This window comes from Aethalodelphis obliquidens, unplaced genomic scaffold (assembly GCF_003676395.1).
Source record: "Aethalodelphis obliquidens isolate GAN/ISIS:26980383/991018 unplaced genomic scaffold, ASM367639v1 scaffold6, whole genome shotgun sequence".
In the NCBI taxonomy this organism is placed as follows: domain Eukaryota; kingdom Metazoa; phylum Chordata; class Mammalia; order Artiodactyla; family Delphinidae; genus Aethalodelphis; species Aethalodelphis obliquidens.
This window is the reverse complement of record NW_020837950.1, coordinates 72,509,088-72,524,774: the sequence shown is the minus strand read 5'-3', so window position 1 is coordinate 72,524,774 and position 15,687 is coordinate 72,509,088. Positions and strand designations below refer to the sequence as shown.

General features: G+C 47.9%; 1 protein-coding gene across 5 annotated transcripts in view; it reads left to right on the top strand.

Annotated features, from left to right (window-relative positions):
- AFAP1 (actin filament associated protein 1) overlaps positions 1 to 15,687 on the top strand; it is a 148,785-nt gene that overhangs the window by 55,294 nt on the left and 77,804 nt on the right. For all 5 annotated transcript variants that reach the window (XM_027103778.1, XM_027103779.1, XM_027103777.1 and 2 more), the window contains 3 exons: positions 859 to 987; positions 4,120 to 4,217; positions 15,007 to 15,115. In XM_027103778.1, coding sequence (XP_026959579.1) covers positions 861 to 987; positions 4,120 to 4,217; positions 15,007 to 15,115 — 334 coding nt within the window. In that variant the 5' untranslated portion in view covers positions 859 to 860. The remainder of the gene's footprint in view (positions 1 to 858; positions 988 to 4,119; positions 4,218 to 15,006; positions 15,116 to 15,687) is intronic.

Here is a 15,687-nt window from a genome sequence, read left to right as displayed (position 1 = left end):
TGAAAGTAGCATTTTAAAACTTTTATTTATTTACTTATTTTTACTGCCAGTATGTAAGTGAAGGATACAGTATAGTATAGTTTGGTGTCGCTGCTTTGACTTGCGCTAAGATGCCAGAAGTTTAACCACCCCTTCATTTGCACCATTAGCGCAGGAAAAAGTGAATAATGTCATATATTATGAAAATAGTTTGACCTCGCGGACACCCTGAAAGGGCGTTGGCATCACTCAGAGGTATACATCTTGGGGTAAAAATTGCTGACACCAGCCCCATGGTGCAGTCTTATGGGTGTCAGAGGGGAAGTCTGCTGTAATCCCAGAAAGAAAAGACGTGATGGAAGTCAGGATCTGAACTTACGTCGAGGTCCTCCCCGGCACCCAGCATCATGTGGTAACTGTAAAGCGCTCACAATCTTCCTGGGGAGGGAGCCAGCCCTGCAAAAGCACAGAGTTGGGTGTTGAGTTCCCACGTCCTATAGTAGCTATCTGAAGACTCTTTGGCATTTTAAACTCCCGTCTCCTTCCTGACACTGAAATTTAATATCATGCAGTTGACAGCAGATGATGCTGTCAGGCTCTTGGGTCGTGACTCCATCTGTTGGCAGTGTGGCTCTGGGGCTTCTCCCAGCCGAACACCTCTGCCTCAGAGCAGAAGTGATGGAGGAGCACATTTGTCTAGAAGATGATGCGTGAATCTTTTAGACGCCCCGGTTTCAGCTAACTTGTGTTTCCTGTTGGAAAACAATATTCAGCCATCAAGCTAAAAACGAAATACTTTGAGTAAAATTTAGCATTCCTGTTTTGACATTTGCAAATTGGTGGGTCTCATAGAACCTTCCCTTTCTCCTTTGTTTTCAGCAATGGAAGAGTTAATCGTTGAACTTCGTCTCTTTCTTGAACTCCTGGACCATGAATATCTAACCTCAACTGTCAGGGAGAAAAAGGCAGTTATCACAGACATCCTGCTGAGGATACAGTCATCCAAAGGTACGTCTCATTCAAACCTCAAGTCTTTCTTCTTCCAGTCTCTTTTTGCCTCGAAGCCATCTTTAATTCTCATCTTTCCAAAACACATTCATGAATGAATGAATGTATTCATTCATCAAGTTGTCATCGAAGGCCTTACTACGTGCCAGGTACTGTGTTAGTCTCTGCGTTTAGAAAGATAAAGACCTTAAGGGGTTAGGCTTAAAGTAGGTGTGTTGGGCGGGTCCCTAAGAGCGCCCCAACACTGGGGGATTTGCTAGCAGGACTCAGCATGGAGTTGTACTTTCTCGTGCCTGGGATTCATCACACGGATAGTAAGGATTCAAGAAAAGATTATAAGGGGAAGAGACTCAGGCCAAGCCTGGAGGGGCCCATGTGCAGGCTACTCATGTTCCTTCTCCCACGAGGGTCACACAGATCACAGTCTTCCCTCAGCAACAGAAATGCAGCAGCCTGTGTGCAAGGTTTCTGTTCAGGGAAGCTCACTGGAGACTCAGTGGCCGAGGACTTTACTGGGGGCGGGTCACATAGGCACCCTCCGCCTGGCACGTACCAAAATCCCAGACACCCAGGAAAGCAGGTGTATTAGTCAGGGTTCCCCAGAGAAAGAGAACCGATAGGATAGAGGGATAGAGATGGAGATAAAGAGGAGGTTTGTTGTAGGGGTCGGCTTCTGTGATTACAGAGACTCAGAAGTCCCACAGTCTGCCCTCTGCAAACTCGAGACTGAGGAAAGCCAGTTCTGTAGTTCAGTTCGAGTCCAAAGGCCTGAGCGTCAGGGAGACTGATGGTTCAAGTGCTGGCCAGAGAACTAAGAACGCCAGCGTCCGAGGGCAGGAGAAGATGGTCCACTTGGCTCAAGCAGAGAGAGTGCACCCACCCTTCCTCGGCCTGTGTGTTCTGTTCAGGTCCTCAACAGGTTGGATGATGTCCACCCACACTGGGGAGGACCATCCCTTTTGAGTTCCACAACGCAAATGCTAATCTCTTCCAGAAACATTCTCACAGATACACCCAGAAATAACGTTCTTCCAGCTCTCTGAGCATCCCTGAGCCTGGTCAGGTTGGCACACAGAATTCGCCATCACAGCAGGTGTTTGGCGTGAGGTCATGTTGTTTGCCCAAACAGTCTAGGCAGAGTAGACCAACCTTATGGATTAGGGAATGGTGGGAACACTTCTGAAAGCCACATTCCCAGATGCCAGCCCTGGTAAAGACAGCAGCCTCAGGCCTGCTGTGTTAACTCTTTTGTGCACAGTGGGTAAGACAGAATAGCAGGGAGAGGGCATCAGTGTTAAGAGAACACCCAAGAGGAGTGTCCAAACCAGTTTAGTGAGAGGAAGAGTGGGGAGGGGGGCGGCTGGGGGCAGTTCTTGGAGGGTATGGTGTTAGAATCCTGACGACTGGGTAGGAGATACCTGGATGAGACGTAGAGGTTTATTGTAAGCAGCTTCACTGAGATATAATTCACATACCATGCACTTCACCCATTTGAATGTACAATTTGTTGATTTTTAGCGTACGAAGCCATGATTTGACACAGTTAGATTTGCGTTCCAGAAAGCTCACCTTGTCAGTCTGGGCAGTGGGTTCAAAGATCTGGCTGCAGATTGAATGAGAGCTATGTGAGGTCCGGGTGGATGGTGGGACCAATCCCTGAGGTAGGAGTGCAGGATGAGGACCATGTCTGAGGGGCAGTGGGATAGATAGAGACAGTGACAGAGAGAGAGATGAAGATAAAGACGGAGATGAAAGTTCGCTTTGAAATGATGTTGCCGCTTCCCTGCCTGGGCCCTTTCAGTATCTTCCGTTGCCCGTGGCTGAACCCCAGGCCCCTATGACGTGTGGTCACGCCTGTCTACTGTACAGTCAAAGGGGCTTTGCTTTCTGTCTCTGCCTGTTACCCAGTCTGTGACCTCGAGCAGGTTACTTAATCCCTTCAGCCTCCTCACCTGTAAGAAGGGCGGACAGTAGCGCCCACCTCGGAGGGATGCTGTACGGATCGACGAGATCATATAAAACATTTCCAAGCAGGGCCTGACGCACGGCAGACGCTCAGCAGCTATTGGCTGCTATTTCCTCCTGTTGAGTTTACTGGTAGAAGGAGCATTTCTTGCGACCTCATCTCCTCTGCGCACACCTGTTTCCCAGCCAGGAGTTTGGGAACACTGCAGTTTGGGCCTCCTGCCTCCGGCGTTGCCATTTGCTTTCTCGTGATTTCCCTTCCGCTCTTGCTCTGCCCAATGAGTTTCAACCCCTTTTCTCTCCAGGCTTTGTTCTGGATGTTATTGTCCAATTCACTGATTTGTCTCTTCAGCTCTTTAATTTGCTTGAAACTCAGCCACTGATGGTTTGATGGTAGAGTTTCCATTCGTTCTTTTTCTTTCTTTCTTCTCTTTTTTTTATTGTTTCCAGGCCTCTGCCAAAATTCCAGTCTTGCTGTCGCTTCCGCAGGTCAGGGTCTTTGTCTTTTCCCAGCCTGCAGCGTCGTGCTTGACCCATCATAGGTGGTCATTGTTGAGCAGTTATTTTTCTAGATCTAGAAAGGTGAGTCCTTGGCATGTAAATAACACTGTGCCCAGATTAAAGTAGTTTCCTCCTCTTTCCCGCCTTCACTGGCACAGTGCTCACCACGGTTTCTGAGAGTCTGTTGTGAATATGATGCCCTGAGGGTATGAGCTTATTATCAGCCTTGTCAACAATAAGCGTGTCTGTTACAGCATCGGGCCTTAGGAGGGTCCTTGATGCAGATTTACTGATTCCCAGGAAAGCGTCTGCCCCCTTAGCACGTGGGTAACATCTATACTAACCTGAGTGGACGTTCAAGAGGCCGCTCGCCTTTGAGAGGCTGCCTGGCATCGGAAAGGATGTCGACGTTGGTGCCTGCTCCATCATTTCTGCCTGTCCGTGTTCCAATTAAGTACTTCAGCCTTTCGTTCCAGCACAGATCCTTCCCCTGTAGAATGGAGAAGAAGAATACTCACCTCGCAGGATTGTTGTAAAGGATTAGAGAAAATAAAGACGTATTTGCGATGTATTCAGTGTGGGGCCAAGGAGGGGATAGCTGCCAGCAGTTGCCACCTTTCTCTTCCTTCTTCTCCTCATCCAGTTCTGTGGTTTTGGTTGGTACAGGTTTTGAAGTGAAAGATCATGCTGCGAAGCCAGAGACCCCCAACAGCCTGCCGGCCCCTCCCCAGATGCCTCTGCCAGAGATCCCGCAGCCGTGGCTGGTGAGTTCAAGTCCCACCATCACAAGAATCACCAGATGTCTGTGTTACTTTTGGTTCCAGGGGCAGGTGATAAAAGCCCAATTCTGGAAGAAAGGAGGCCACGTGTTGCCCAAGGCACTCCTTTGAGTGTGTGTTTTGGATGCTAGTAATGGCTAAGTGGGAGGCTGCAAATGTACCTTCTCTTGGGAGGCTGATGGCTCTCTGAAAATCGCTGGAGCTACAGGTCCACGGAAATCTGGTGTTAACTTGGATTTTAAAAAACTCAGATGATTTAGCAGGCAAACCAGTGACAGTAGAGCCTAGGGACTTGCCCCTCCTTCTGGGTTAACTCTGAATTTGAATACCTTAGCCTGAAACTTTAACGCTCATGCTTCTGCTGGGATTAAATATTCTTTTCTTCCCCCCAAGAAGAAAAATATGTACATGGTCCAGGAATGTGTGCTTTATTTGATTTTCTGCATTCACAATTGGTTTTGGAGTTCTTTTACTGTTTTTGCAATCTGGGGATACTCACCTATGCCATTCTTCATGGACCATTCGGCTTTTTCTGCCTTTTGCTATTTTCTAATTTGCTTACTCAGGGAAATTAGGCTTTTATTTAAAATCAGAGCAAAATCAGTTACTTAGCAACTCTCTTCTTAACATTTGCTTTCTCTATGAATCATCTGATTTTCTCTCTACCAGGAAAGGAACTGCAGGAAAGCAGGGCCCCATCTCATTTGTTTCTGTTCTGCCTGGGCCCCAGCACATGGCTGATGTCCAGCGAGGACTCAGTAATTATCATTGTAAAGGAGATAGAAGGAAATCAGTGCTTACTGGGTCCCTACCACCTGTCGCAGATCATGTTTGCTCTTTTTTTCACTTATAATTTCATTTAATCCTTACAACCTGACCTCAGGGAACCCCTAAAATACCCCTAAACATGTGAATAGTGTGTATTTCCATTTTCCAGAAAAGGAAATGTGGGTCCAGTGAAGATGTGATTGCTAAGGGCAGTAGGAAAGGCAAAAATACAGTTTTTTGCAACGTATTCTTTTGATTTCAAATCCAGCCTTTTCTCAGCAATACTATTTGGGGAGGTATGGCAGCAACGCCGATGCCAGCGTCACTCACCGACGGGAGAAGGTTTTCTTAGGAACCTAAGAAACCTGTTCCCGAGCTGGGCTCTGGGGAGGCCGCGGGGTCCAGGGTGTGGATGGGAGCACGGTTCCTGCGTCCAGGCACCAGCTCTGACACTTCCTGTGTGAGTTCAGACCGCGGCTTTCACGTCTCTGTGCCTGAGATGCCGCATTCTGAAACGAGTGTGATAATAGTGCCCACTTAGTGCGATTCTTGTGGCGATGAAAAGAGTTGATGGACCTCCAGTGCTTGGAATAGATGCCTCGCGTCTGTTAAGCCCCGTGCGAGAGCCGGCTCTCACTTTGTGGGGCTGTGCTTCTCAGACTTCCGGGGAGTGTGTTAAAAATGGACATTCTTGATATGCTGGTAACGTGAATTATATTTTGGGTATATTGAGTTAAAGAAGATGTATTGATAAGACCCATTTCATCCGTTTCCATGGCTACTAGAAAAATTTAAATTACATGTGTAGCTCACATACGTAGCTTGCTTTATTTTTCTTTTGTTTTATACATTTAATCTTTCCACTGTGGAAAGCATATTGAATATATGATTTTTATATGCTGTTTTTATTTTTTTAACATTATGTATTTTTCCTTTATAAACTTATTTTTAATAATTGTTTTCCTTTTTTAAGGAATTCTTCCTGTTTCTTGTAGAAACTGTGACTCAATTATAGCTCTTTTTCATTGTCTCATTTGATGTTTTTAGATATAATACAGAATCATAGTATTAATCCTGTTTACTGATATGTTGTTTGTCTACAAGATAAAGAACGAGATGTGAGAAACCGGTGGTTCGTGAAGCTCCTGGTCTTTGTGCTCTGGTTTACTTGTATTTTTCTTTCTAACCTGACTTCATGATCCGTCTCAATACGCTGCGTACTTCATGAGCACAGTGCAGGTTGGGAAAGGTGTTTCAAGACCGAAAGTGAAACGCAGACCTCTCGAAGCAGCCGGAACAGTAGTGGTGGTTATAGGAATGGCATGGACTGTTCTTTAGTGGCACCCAGCCGGCCTGGACTAAAATGCTTGTCTTTGATGCGCCAGGCCAGGGGGGGTGAATCTCAGTTTCAGTGCCAGTTTCGAACAGAGTACTCATTGGATGGTCAACATTTTGCACCATTTTTGACGGTTGAACAGTCAATCCCTTTCCATGGATTTTTCCTCGAATGCAGTTTGTTGTTCATCCACTAGTTTCTCTCCCTCTTCTCTCCTTGTCTCCTGCCCATCTTTGGCTGCAGCGTGGCAAACTGCTGTGGTTTTAAGGTGGACGAGAAGCCGTCCTACCCATGGAGTTGGAACTGGTAGCTGGTTAATTAAAAATGTTGGTTCAAGTGAGGAATTCTAAAAGGGTATCATGTGCTTTAAACATTTCCGATTTAAACCAATCATTTTTGAGTAGGAGTTTGACCAGTGGGTAGTTCCTCCCTACTGATGCCCGACATGGGTGTCGAGAGAGTTTTCCAAACTCAGCCTCTAAGCCAATGCTGTTTCTTGATATAAAACTCCTAAGACCTTGATGTAGGGCCAAGAGCTGCGTCCTCTGAGTGTGGGGCTACGTACGGGTTGTCTTTTCTGCATAATCCATACCTGTGATACAGGACTAACAATTCCCAGTTTTTGTTTCCTTAAAGTGGAGTTAAATTCAGACACTTGCGAAACGATCTGGTCTTTAGGTCCCTAGAATTTTACCAGGGCCGCCTTTCACAGCTGACGTGACCACTCCTAACTGAATAGCTGGGTCTTTTCTTTTTTGCAGTTTGTCTTGACTGAACCTTCCTAAGGCATCTCAGAGAATCGTCAGCTCTCCTTTTGCACTTGTTTTTTCACTGATTTATTTATGTAGTAGCTAACCAAATAGAGTAAACTAAATAGTCATAAGCGTAAGGGTGTAAAGAACAAAGCTGACTGTTGGTGGTGGTGCAGACTCAGCCGATGGCACTGTTTCGTAGGCACTCGGACAGGAGCCCGTTGGCCACGAAGGGTTAGCATTTTGTGGATACCAGTCAGGGCGTTTTACGGACAGAATGAAGAACGTCTGTCAGCTCAGTGAGTCAGTGAAGTGGAGAGGGGTTAAGACAGCTAGCTCTGCTGTATTTTCCTAGTAGTTTATCAGGGAATTCGTCATTCAGCAAGTAAGCCTGTCTTTCAGTAAACTGCCTTTTATGAGGTGGCTTTTGTCCAGTTGGTCACTTGCTGCTGGCACGGCTGGTAGTGGACAAGAAGTGGGATTGGGTAGGAGGCTACGCCAGGCAGAGGGCGTACCGCCAATTAAGGCACAGACCCGAGAAAGACCCCGACGGACTAGAGCATTACAGGCCCCTCTGCGCGGCTGAATAATAGGATTTGGATGAGTCGTCCGCGGATGAGGCCGGAACACGCCGCAGGGGTTAAACATCGAGGGGCCCGTGGGCCTGCAGAGCAGTTTGGGATGGTCCTCAAGGCAGCTGTGAATGACCGAAGGATTTGTTTTTAGTGTAAGACTTAGGATGCTCCAACCGGGTATTATTTCTTACTCATTTGAACCACGATTGCATTTTTTACTCTTTCATGGCATGTATTGAAGGAATACTGCCTTTTATCACAGCTCTGTGTGTTACAATCTCCGAGAAATGAGTCCGCTTCTATCTTTTTATCCCTTTTAGTGCCGAACAGTGCTCTATGCAGTTATTGTTAACTATCTCTTGACATCCTTTTTTTTTTCTGGACCCTCGAGAGGCTGGGCAGGAGGGTGGGCCGCTTTCCCGAGTACGCTCAGCACCCTTCACCCCCCATTTCGGGCCTGGCGCACCCCTGGCTGAGGGCCCTCACCCGGCTCTCTGCGGCGCTCTCAGGCATCAGCGCTCCCCTCTTGCTGGCTGACACCCAGGTGGGCCCCCCACACAGGTGTGGCAGAGACTGGACAGGTCTCTGTGCCCCGGTTGGCTGGTGAATTACACTCAGGTGGTAGCAGTAAAAGAAAAAAAAGGGGTCCAGTGGAGCTCTAAAATGTGTCCATTTTGCATAACTGAAACTTTATACCCGTTGATCAGCAATGCCTCATTTTGACATTCTCTTAATTAAACTTTAACCTTTTGAGGATGATGCTCGTTTCTCTCCTCCTTTGTGTTCCTCATATGACAAAGCAGAAGATGCCGACGGCCGCTCAAGGTCAGGAGCCACATCAAAAAGTCCGTCTTGTAACGTTGATGACGCTTCTGTACAGGAAGGGAAGAGTGCGTGTTTCTGTTTTGCTCTTGGAGTCAATGCGGCTGCAGCCCAGGGTCCTGGGCGAACCGGCGACCCCTTCAGTGTGGCCGGTGGAGCTTGGGCCGGGCGGCGCGAGTGTGGGTGTGCGCTCCGTGGAATTCAGAACTTCCCTTGACCTTTGAGAGCTAGGTACAGTGTGCAGCGTGTTTACAGACCCATCCGCCTCCCTTGCTTTCCAGGGGAGATTGGAGCGGGCCAAAATATGCATATGCATAATGAAAACATTTCCGGGAAGGGCCGTGCTTCTCGACAGATTTTGGGTTTTGTTTCCCACCGAGAGCCGTGCAGCTATCTAAGGGACGGTACTGAGTTAGCACGCAGCCCGCGCTGAGGGAGCATTTGCGAAGGCGGCCGGTTCATCCGGAAATGGGTCCCATCTGTGTTGACATCGGCCGCCAGGCCCCACCGCCCAGCCCACCAGCCGGCTCTGATCCAGACAGTCGGGAATTGTGCTTCCTGCCCTCCCCTCCTCCGCTTAGGGGAACAGTGGGTGTACGGGACGGGGAGACTTCAGACCTTCCTGGCTGAGAGAAGAGAGCAGGGAGACCCCTTTGGGGGCTGTATATGCTCTGTATGATATCCCATCAAGGCATTTTCTAGAAATATCTTTATTTGATCATTTAAACGGCAGACAGTTTAGATGTGTTTAGATGGGGTAGAAGACGCAATTTAGTGTTTTGCTATTTTAAGGCTAGACCTTATGTAAATGTGATGCCTTATTATATCAGCAGATAGCAGCAAGGTCATTTTTTTAAAAATATTTATTTATTTATTTAGGCTGCGCCAGGTCTTAGTTGCGGCATGCGAGATCTTTAGTTGCAGCATGTGGGATGTTTAGTTGCAGCATGTGGACTTCTTAGTTTCAGCATGTGGACTCTTAGTTGCAGCACACAGACTCCTTAGTTGCGGCATGCATGCGGGATCTAGTTCCCCGACTAAAGATCGAACCCAGACCCCTTGCGCTGGGAGTGCAGAGTCTGACCCACTGCACCAGGGAAGCCCCAGGTCATTTTTTTATTGTGGTAAAATACACATAACACAGACTTTACCATTTTAACCACTTGTAAGTATCCAGTTTAGTGGTGTAAAGTACGCACGTTGTTGTGCAACCATTGCCACGACCCATCTCCACAACGTTTCATCTTTCCAAACTGAAACTCTGTCCTCAGTAAGCAATGCCTCGCACCCCGCTAGCCCCTGGTAGCCAGCATCCTACTTCCTGTCTCTAGGAAACAATGATGTTTTGGTCCCAGCCCTTACCGCCTGCCTGCTGATGGCATTTTATCCTTCCTAAAGTGCTTTCACAGCAACTTCATTATCTCTATTTGACAGATGGAATTATGAGATTCTTTGAGATTGACTGACAAAATCAGGTATTTTGTCAGTTGCAGAGTTTCGACTAACGCCCAAGATTTAAAACAACAAAACCATCCCGGAGAAGTCAGATGTGATCCTTTTAGTGGCTGTGAACCATCCTGTTCCTTTTCTCCTTGTCTTTCGATCGCAGAGTTTAGTGTCACGTCTCACTCCCGTGGCGTCTTCATCTTGGATTTATTCCGTGTCCCATTGCCACTGCTGTTGCACTGTCCTGCCTTCCCTGTGGGAGCCCGCCTCCGGGTAGAGAAGGAAGGGAAGAACATGTGCCCCATGGGCTCTCATTCTTAGTCGTGTATAAATAAAACTTGAGAAAATATGTGTGAATAATTTCCCAGTGTTTACTCAAGTGCTGTTGGAATGCAAATTAAATAGTGATCAGAATGGAAGGGGGTGTCATTTGGATAAAAACTTTTATTTTGCCAAGAAGAGTATCTGCTCAAAATTCTTGGCGTTAGGATTGAAACCATGTTTTGCACTTGAGGCCATCAGCTTTTGTTATCTGTTGACAATCCCTCCCTCCCGTCCTCGGGAAGCTTAGGTGATGCTGTGGAGTGCTGCTACCGTATTCTCTCAGCCAAAAAGGGCTTTGCCGATACGTGGCAGAGCTAGAGCGTGAACCCTCCCTGTCTTCTGTCAGATCATATCGTTTTTAGCTGCTACTCTTAACAGATTTTAATCACTGTAACCAGAAAGATAGAATCTGGATGTATCACTGTATGTACAGAATTAAAGTCAGAAAGCGATTCCAAATTCTAGGCTGGTGTTTTTCTCTGCTAAAATTAGGTCTCAAGTTCATTGGTGTGTCTGGTGCAAAGGACTGAGTGATTAATGGGGGCCGGAGGAGGGGAAGGTGGGGGGCAGCAGCAGAGAGGAGAGGGAGGAAGGGCAGAGTGGGCATGGAGGTAGAGCCGGTGTGGACGTGCCTTCCTCAGGAACGCACGGATCCCGCCATGCTGCAGGAGCCAGGAGCATCGGGTTGGATCCAGTGGCCTTGGTGGGTTGCACGGTTCCTTCCCTGCATCCTGCCTGGCTCGGCCGCCGCAGCAGTAAGTGCTCGTCTGTGCCCACCCGGCCGACTCCTGGCTTCTCCAGTAAGCAGCTCTGCAGCACGGGGGTGCTGGGCAGGGTCTTGCATCCCCCTCAGTTTCCTCGTTTGTAAAATCAGAATCAGAATACGAATCTCTCAGCGTTGTTTTCTCAACAAGAGAAAAAATATATAAAGTGTTCCAGAACAATGCGTGACACACGGAAGGCAGACCGTAAACAGTCATTATTATTATTTTGTTGGAATAATAGCAATAACAATAACAATCATTGTATTTATGCCATCTAATTATATCTTAATATTTATGATTATTAATGGAAAAAATTTTCTATGAGGCTTTTCCTTAAAGTAGCAAAGACAAATATTGTGTTGGCCAAAAAGTTCGTTTGGGTTACGTGAACGAACTTTTTTGGCCAACCCAGTACTAATGGGCTTTTCTTTCCAAAAAGGTAGAAATTAAATTAAGGCCAATACTGTGAGCCAAGCAAGCCTGTCGACTGTATTCCTGTCCAGTTGTGAGTACTGGTCTCTCTATAAGACGCTGACACCTTAAAAGAGAAATTTACAATGCCTAAGGCGGATAAGATTTCCTGAAAAAAAAGTCACATTCACGTAAGCATTCATTCGTGGGAGAAATATTTCAGTGAGTTTAAAGGTTATCTGGTGGCCGGTACCATATGTCGTTTCTACTTTCCTGTCTAGGGCGCAGCACAGATCAGTCGTTCCTTGAGGAAAACAGTTTCTCATCCTTCTTTGTCAGTATCTGAGAAGGCTGTGAGGGTTAGACTTGAGTCCCGTATTCTGTGAGCATGTGTCTTCTGAGAGCCAGTCCAGGAAGACTCTGGTGACCAGTGCCAGACGGTGCCGAGCTCTGTGCGCGGACTGGGTCTCTTCTAGCATTGAAGGGAAGCTTCAGATCCAAAGTAGAGTGGCGTCACGTGGGTGTGTAGCCTTGCCGTCAGAAGGTACACTTGAGTACGTGCTCTGGCCAGAGATGACAGTGTCATCAATCAGGTAGCGAGGACCCAAAGTCAACTCTCACTACAGTTTAGAAATGTGTAAAGTTGGCTTTGTTGACTGATGACCTGCAACCTTATAAGGATACTACAGTTGGAATCTTAGAGCCGGGATGGACATCAGAGGTTATATGATCCCACGCCCTCACGTACAGGGAGGAGATTGGTACCCAGATACAGAGGAAGGCTGCGTACACCAAGGCCGAGGCTGGAGCTAGGCCTGCCACGTGCCAAGTATTGGCACATTGGTCTTCTTCACCCTACACGCTAGTGTCCTGCCTGTGCTCTGGTTTTCATGACCCCCTTTGGAAACTTGCCTTCCTCATGTTGTACTGTTTAAAATTCCTGTGAATTGTGATTTCAGCGAATTCTGACCTAGTGGAAAGGGTCTGACAGAAGTTTTTCCTCTGAAGGCAATGGTGCTAAATAGCGGTTCTGATCCACCCATGGCCTCTGTTCTCTTCCATTCTCAGTGACATCTTTCCTATTCGTTTATAGGATATAGGTGGTGTGAACTAGTTAGGAAAGGGAAAACATTTTTTCTGTCTCTCCCTCATTTGCCCTTTAACAAACCATCAGACCTCTGTCTGGAACCCGTGTGGCAGAATTTCAAGGGCAAATGGTATTTGGGAGTGGAGTGTGAGATCCTTTTGGGAGAAAGAGAGTGCTTCTCTATAAGTATTATTTTTTGAGGGGTATTACTTCAAATGAAAGTCATTTTTTTCCTGATTTTAAAAACAATATTATGTAGAAAATGCAAGCTATATGGATGTGCATGAAAAATCAGTAACCTTGTGTTAACATTTTGGTGAGTGACCTGCCCTTGTATAGATGTGAGTGTAAGCGCAGCTCTGATAGAAAGGCTAATAGTGTACCTGTTTTCTTTCACTTGGCAGTATCTAGTAGAGATTTTTCAAGTAAATGACTGCAGATGTGCACTGTCCTTTTACATGTCTGCACCTGGCTGTGTCAGGATACCTAAGCATTCTTCTCTCAGGGAATGTTTAGATTGTTTTTAACTTGGGAGGGAAAACCTTTTATTGAACATCCTTATACGTTTTTGCTTGTATGACCAGTTGACCTTCCTGGCATATGTTTCTAGAAGTGGAATTGTGGATTTAAGGGCCTACGTATCGAGTGGTTGTGTCGGAAGCACGACCACCAGCAGGGTCTGAAAGTCTGCTAAGTCCCATCAGCTGAGAGTCAGCGCCTGCCTTACACACCTTTGCAGCACTAGGAAGGGGCCTGTGCTAGTTCGTAAACATTTGTTCGATCCAGCCACTTGTAATGCTTTTCTAGAAACGTGAATAATCCGACTGTGTCAGCATCCTAAGGGGAAGCTGAAACACCCTCATTTCATGAGTAAAAACACTCGGAATCAAACAGCCCCCTTCCAAAAGCACCACGCGGAGGCTTTAACCCTGGCCTGGACTCCTGTTCAGACCTCACCCGGGGAGGACAGTGTGTCAGGTTACATTGTAGGCACCACCTCTCCCCTCCAGATGATAGGAGTGGATGTGGTCCAGCGTGAGAGCACAGGGTGATGGCGGGCGGGCCTCAGCCCGGGGAGGGGAGTGCAAGGGGATAACTGCCTTCGAGGACGGGGAGGAACGCTGCGCAGATGACCTGGAGTCAGTTATCTTCCTTCATCTGGCGAGAGGAAGGAGTGGGTTGAGCGCACAGCGGCGATGAGTCATTCGCAGAGGACTTCTTGGCTCCAGACTTGAGTTACAGGAAAAGTGGTGGCGTTTCACATTCTGTGGAGCATTGTTCTTGGAAACTGCACTTGGTCGGTCCTCAGTTTGGGGCCTCTGTTCTCTTCCACTCTCAGCGACATCTTTCCCGTTAGCTTATAGGATATAGGTGGTGTGAACTAGTTAGGAAAGGGAAAGAGCGAGAAACAGAGACTATGAATATGAAAGAGCTCTTTACTGGACAGACCTGGTGCTCGAGAACCCCAGCTGGTCGTGGACCAGTGTCTGATCTTGAGCACGAGGTTTTGGACTCCGAGCCTCACTTCCCATATCTGTAAAACATCGGGGGTTGGAATATCGACCTTGAAGGGTCCCTGGGTGGATGACTGATGTAGCTTGTAACCGGTGCAGAGGCTGCAGAGGACAGTGCCAGGCAGATAGCAGGCGTTTGGAGGATGTTGGCTTTCGTGCCCTTCACCTGTTTCTGTTGACCTGAGGACCGGTGAGGGATGGAACGAGCAGATCCCATACGTGTTCACGGGAAGAAGAGGTGGGTCTGCTTTCGAGTCCTCAGGGACTTCTGAGGGAGTGGTGCTTCAGCCGGTCTTGCTTGAATCTGGGTGGTCCTGAGCCTGCCAGCTCTCCATGCTCTGAAGTTACGGCTTCAAAATCAGGGTGCCTCCGTCTCAGAGTCTGTCAGATTCCTTCTCCAGAGAATAATTTCCAGTTCCTTTTAGAGGTGGGATCATAGGCGATTTCCTCTTCTCTTTTTTGAAGTTTCCCTGGCACACATGAGGAGAGTGGTGAGATTGTGGACAAACGTACTCACGTGTTCAGTCGCTGTGTCCCTGGTGCTTGCCCTGTGATGAGCATGGGTGGACCTGAGCCGTCTCTGTGCCCCTCGGGGGTCTCCAGTGTAGGACGCAGGCCGTGAAGGGGAGAGTCAGCTTGGGCATCTGGGAGGGCGGTGGCGTGGGGCAGAGGCGGGGAGAGACGCCTGTCTCTGCTCTGGGGGAGGGGTCTGCGAGGGCCAGCGCGCGTCTGGTGACAGCCGGCAGGTCGTGTGGATCGAGTGGCGTGGACAGGGCCAGGCTGAGGGTGGCCGTGAGTGGGCGGGCAGCGCAGATCCCGCCAAGAGCCGAACGTTGGGAGCTCTTTGGACGATGTTCTTTTTCTCCAGAGACTTTACAAAGGAGGGAGGAAAATGCCCATCGACACCTGTTAGGTGCAGACCCAGAATTTCCCCCTAACGATCGTGCTCTGTTGTTTCTTCCTTTCTTCGCTCAGCCGCCTGACAGCGGGCCACCACCGCTACCGACATCCTCTCTCCCGGAAGGCTACTACGAGGAGGCCGTGCCGCTGAGTCCCGGGAAGGCTCCGGAATACATCACCTCAAGTGAGTGGCCCCCCGACCTGCCGGGCTGTTGGGGAGCCCTCCCGCTTTTCGGGTGAAGGGGGGTAGGGGCATTACACAACACCATGGAAATGTGGACTTCAGGAAATTCTGAACCCAAGGAGAGGGGGCTACAGAAAGGGTTTCGAAAAGTCTAAGGTGTCCACCAAGTACCTTCGGTAATTTCAGATTGTTGTCTTTCTTGTGACTCAGATTTCTTGTGAAATCTTGTTGCTGTGGGAGCATGCGTCAGCCAGTGAAACGTGTTCCCTGTGGTCAGAAGAGAATGACTTTCTGAGGCATGTTTTCATGGGGTCCCCCCCACCGCCACCTTGACCAGGACACGTCCCTCTTAGGCTGCATTCATGGTGCCTCAGAGAAAGCGTGTCTGTAAAATAAACACAGAGCAAGCAGGCGTCTCCTCGTGGCTGTTTGTTTGTTTTCAATTTATTTTTTATTGGAACGTAGTTGAATCACAATGTTGTGTTAATTCCTGCTGTACAGCAAAGTGACTCAGTTATACGTATATATACATCCTTTTTCCGATTCTTTTCCATTAGGGTTTATCCCAGGGT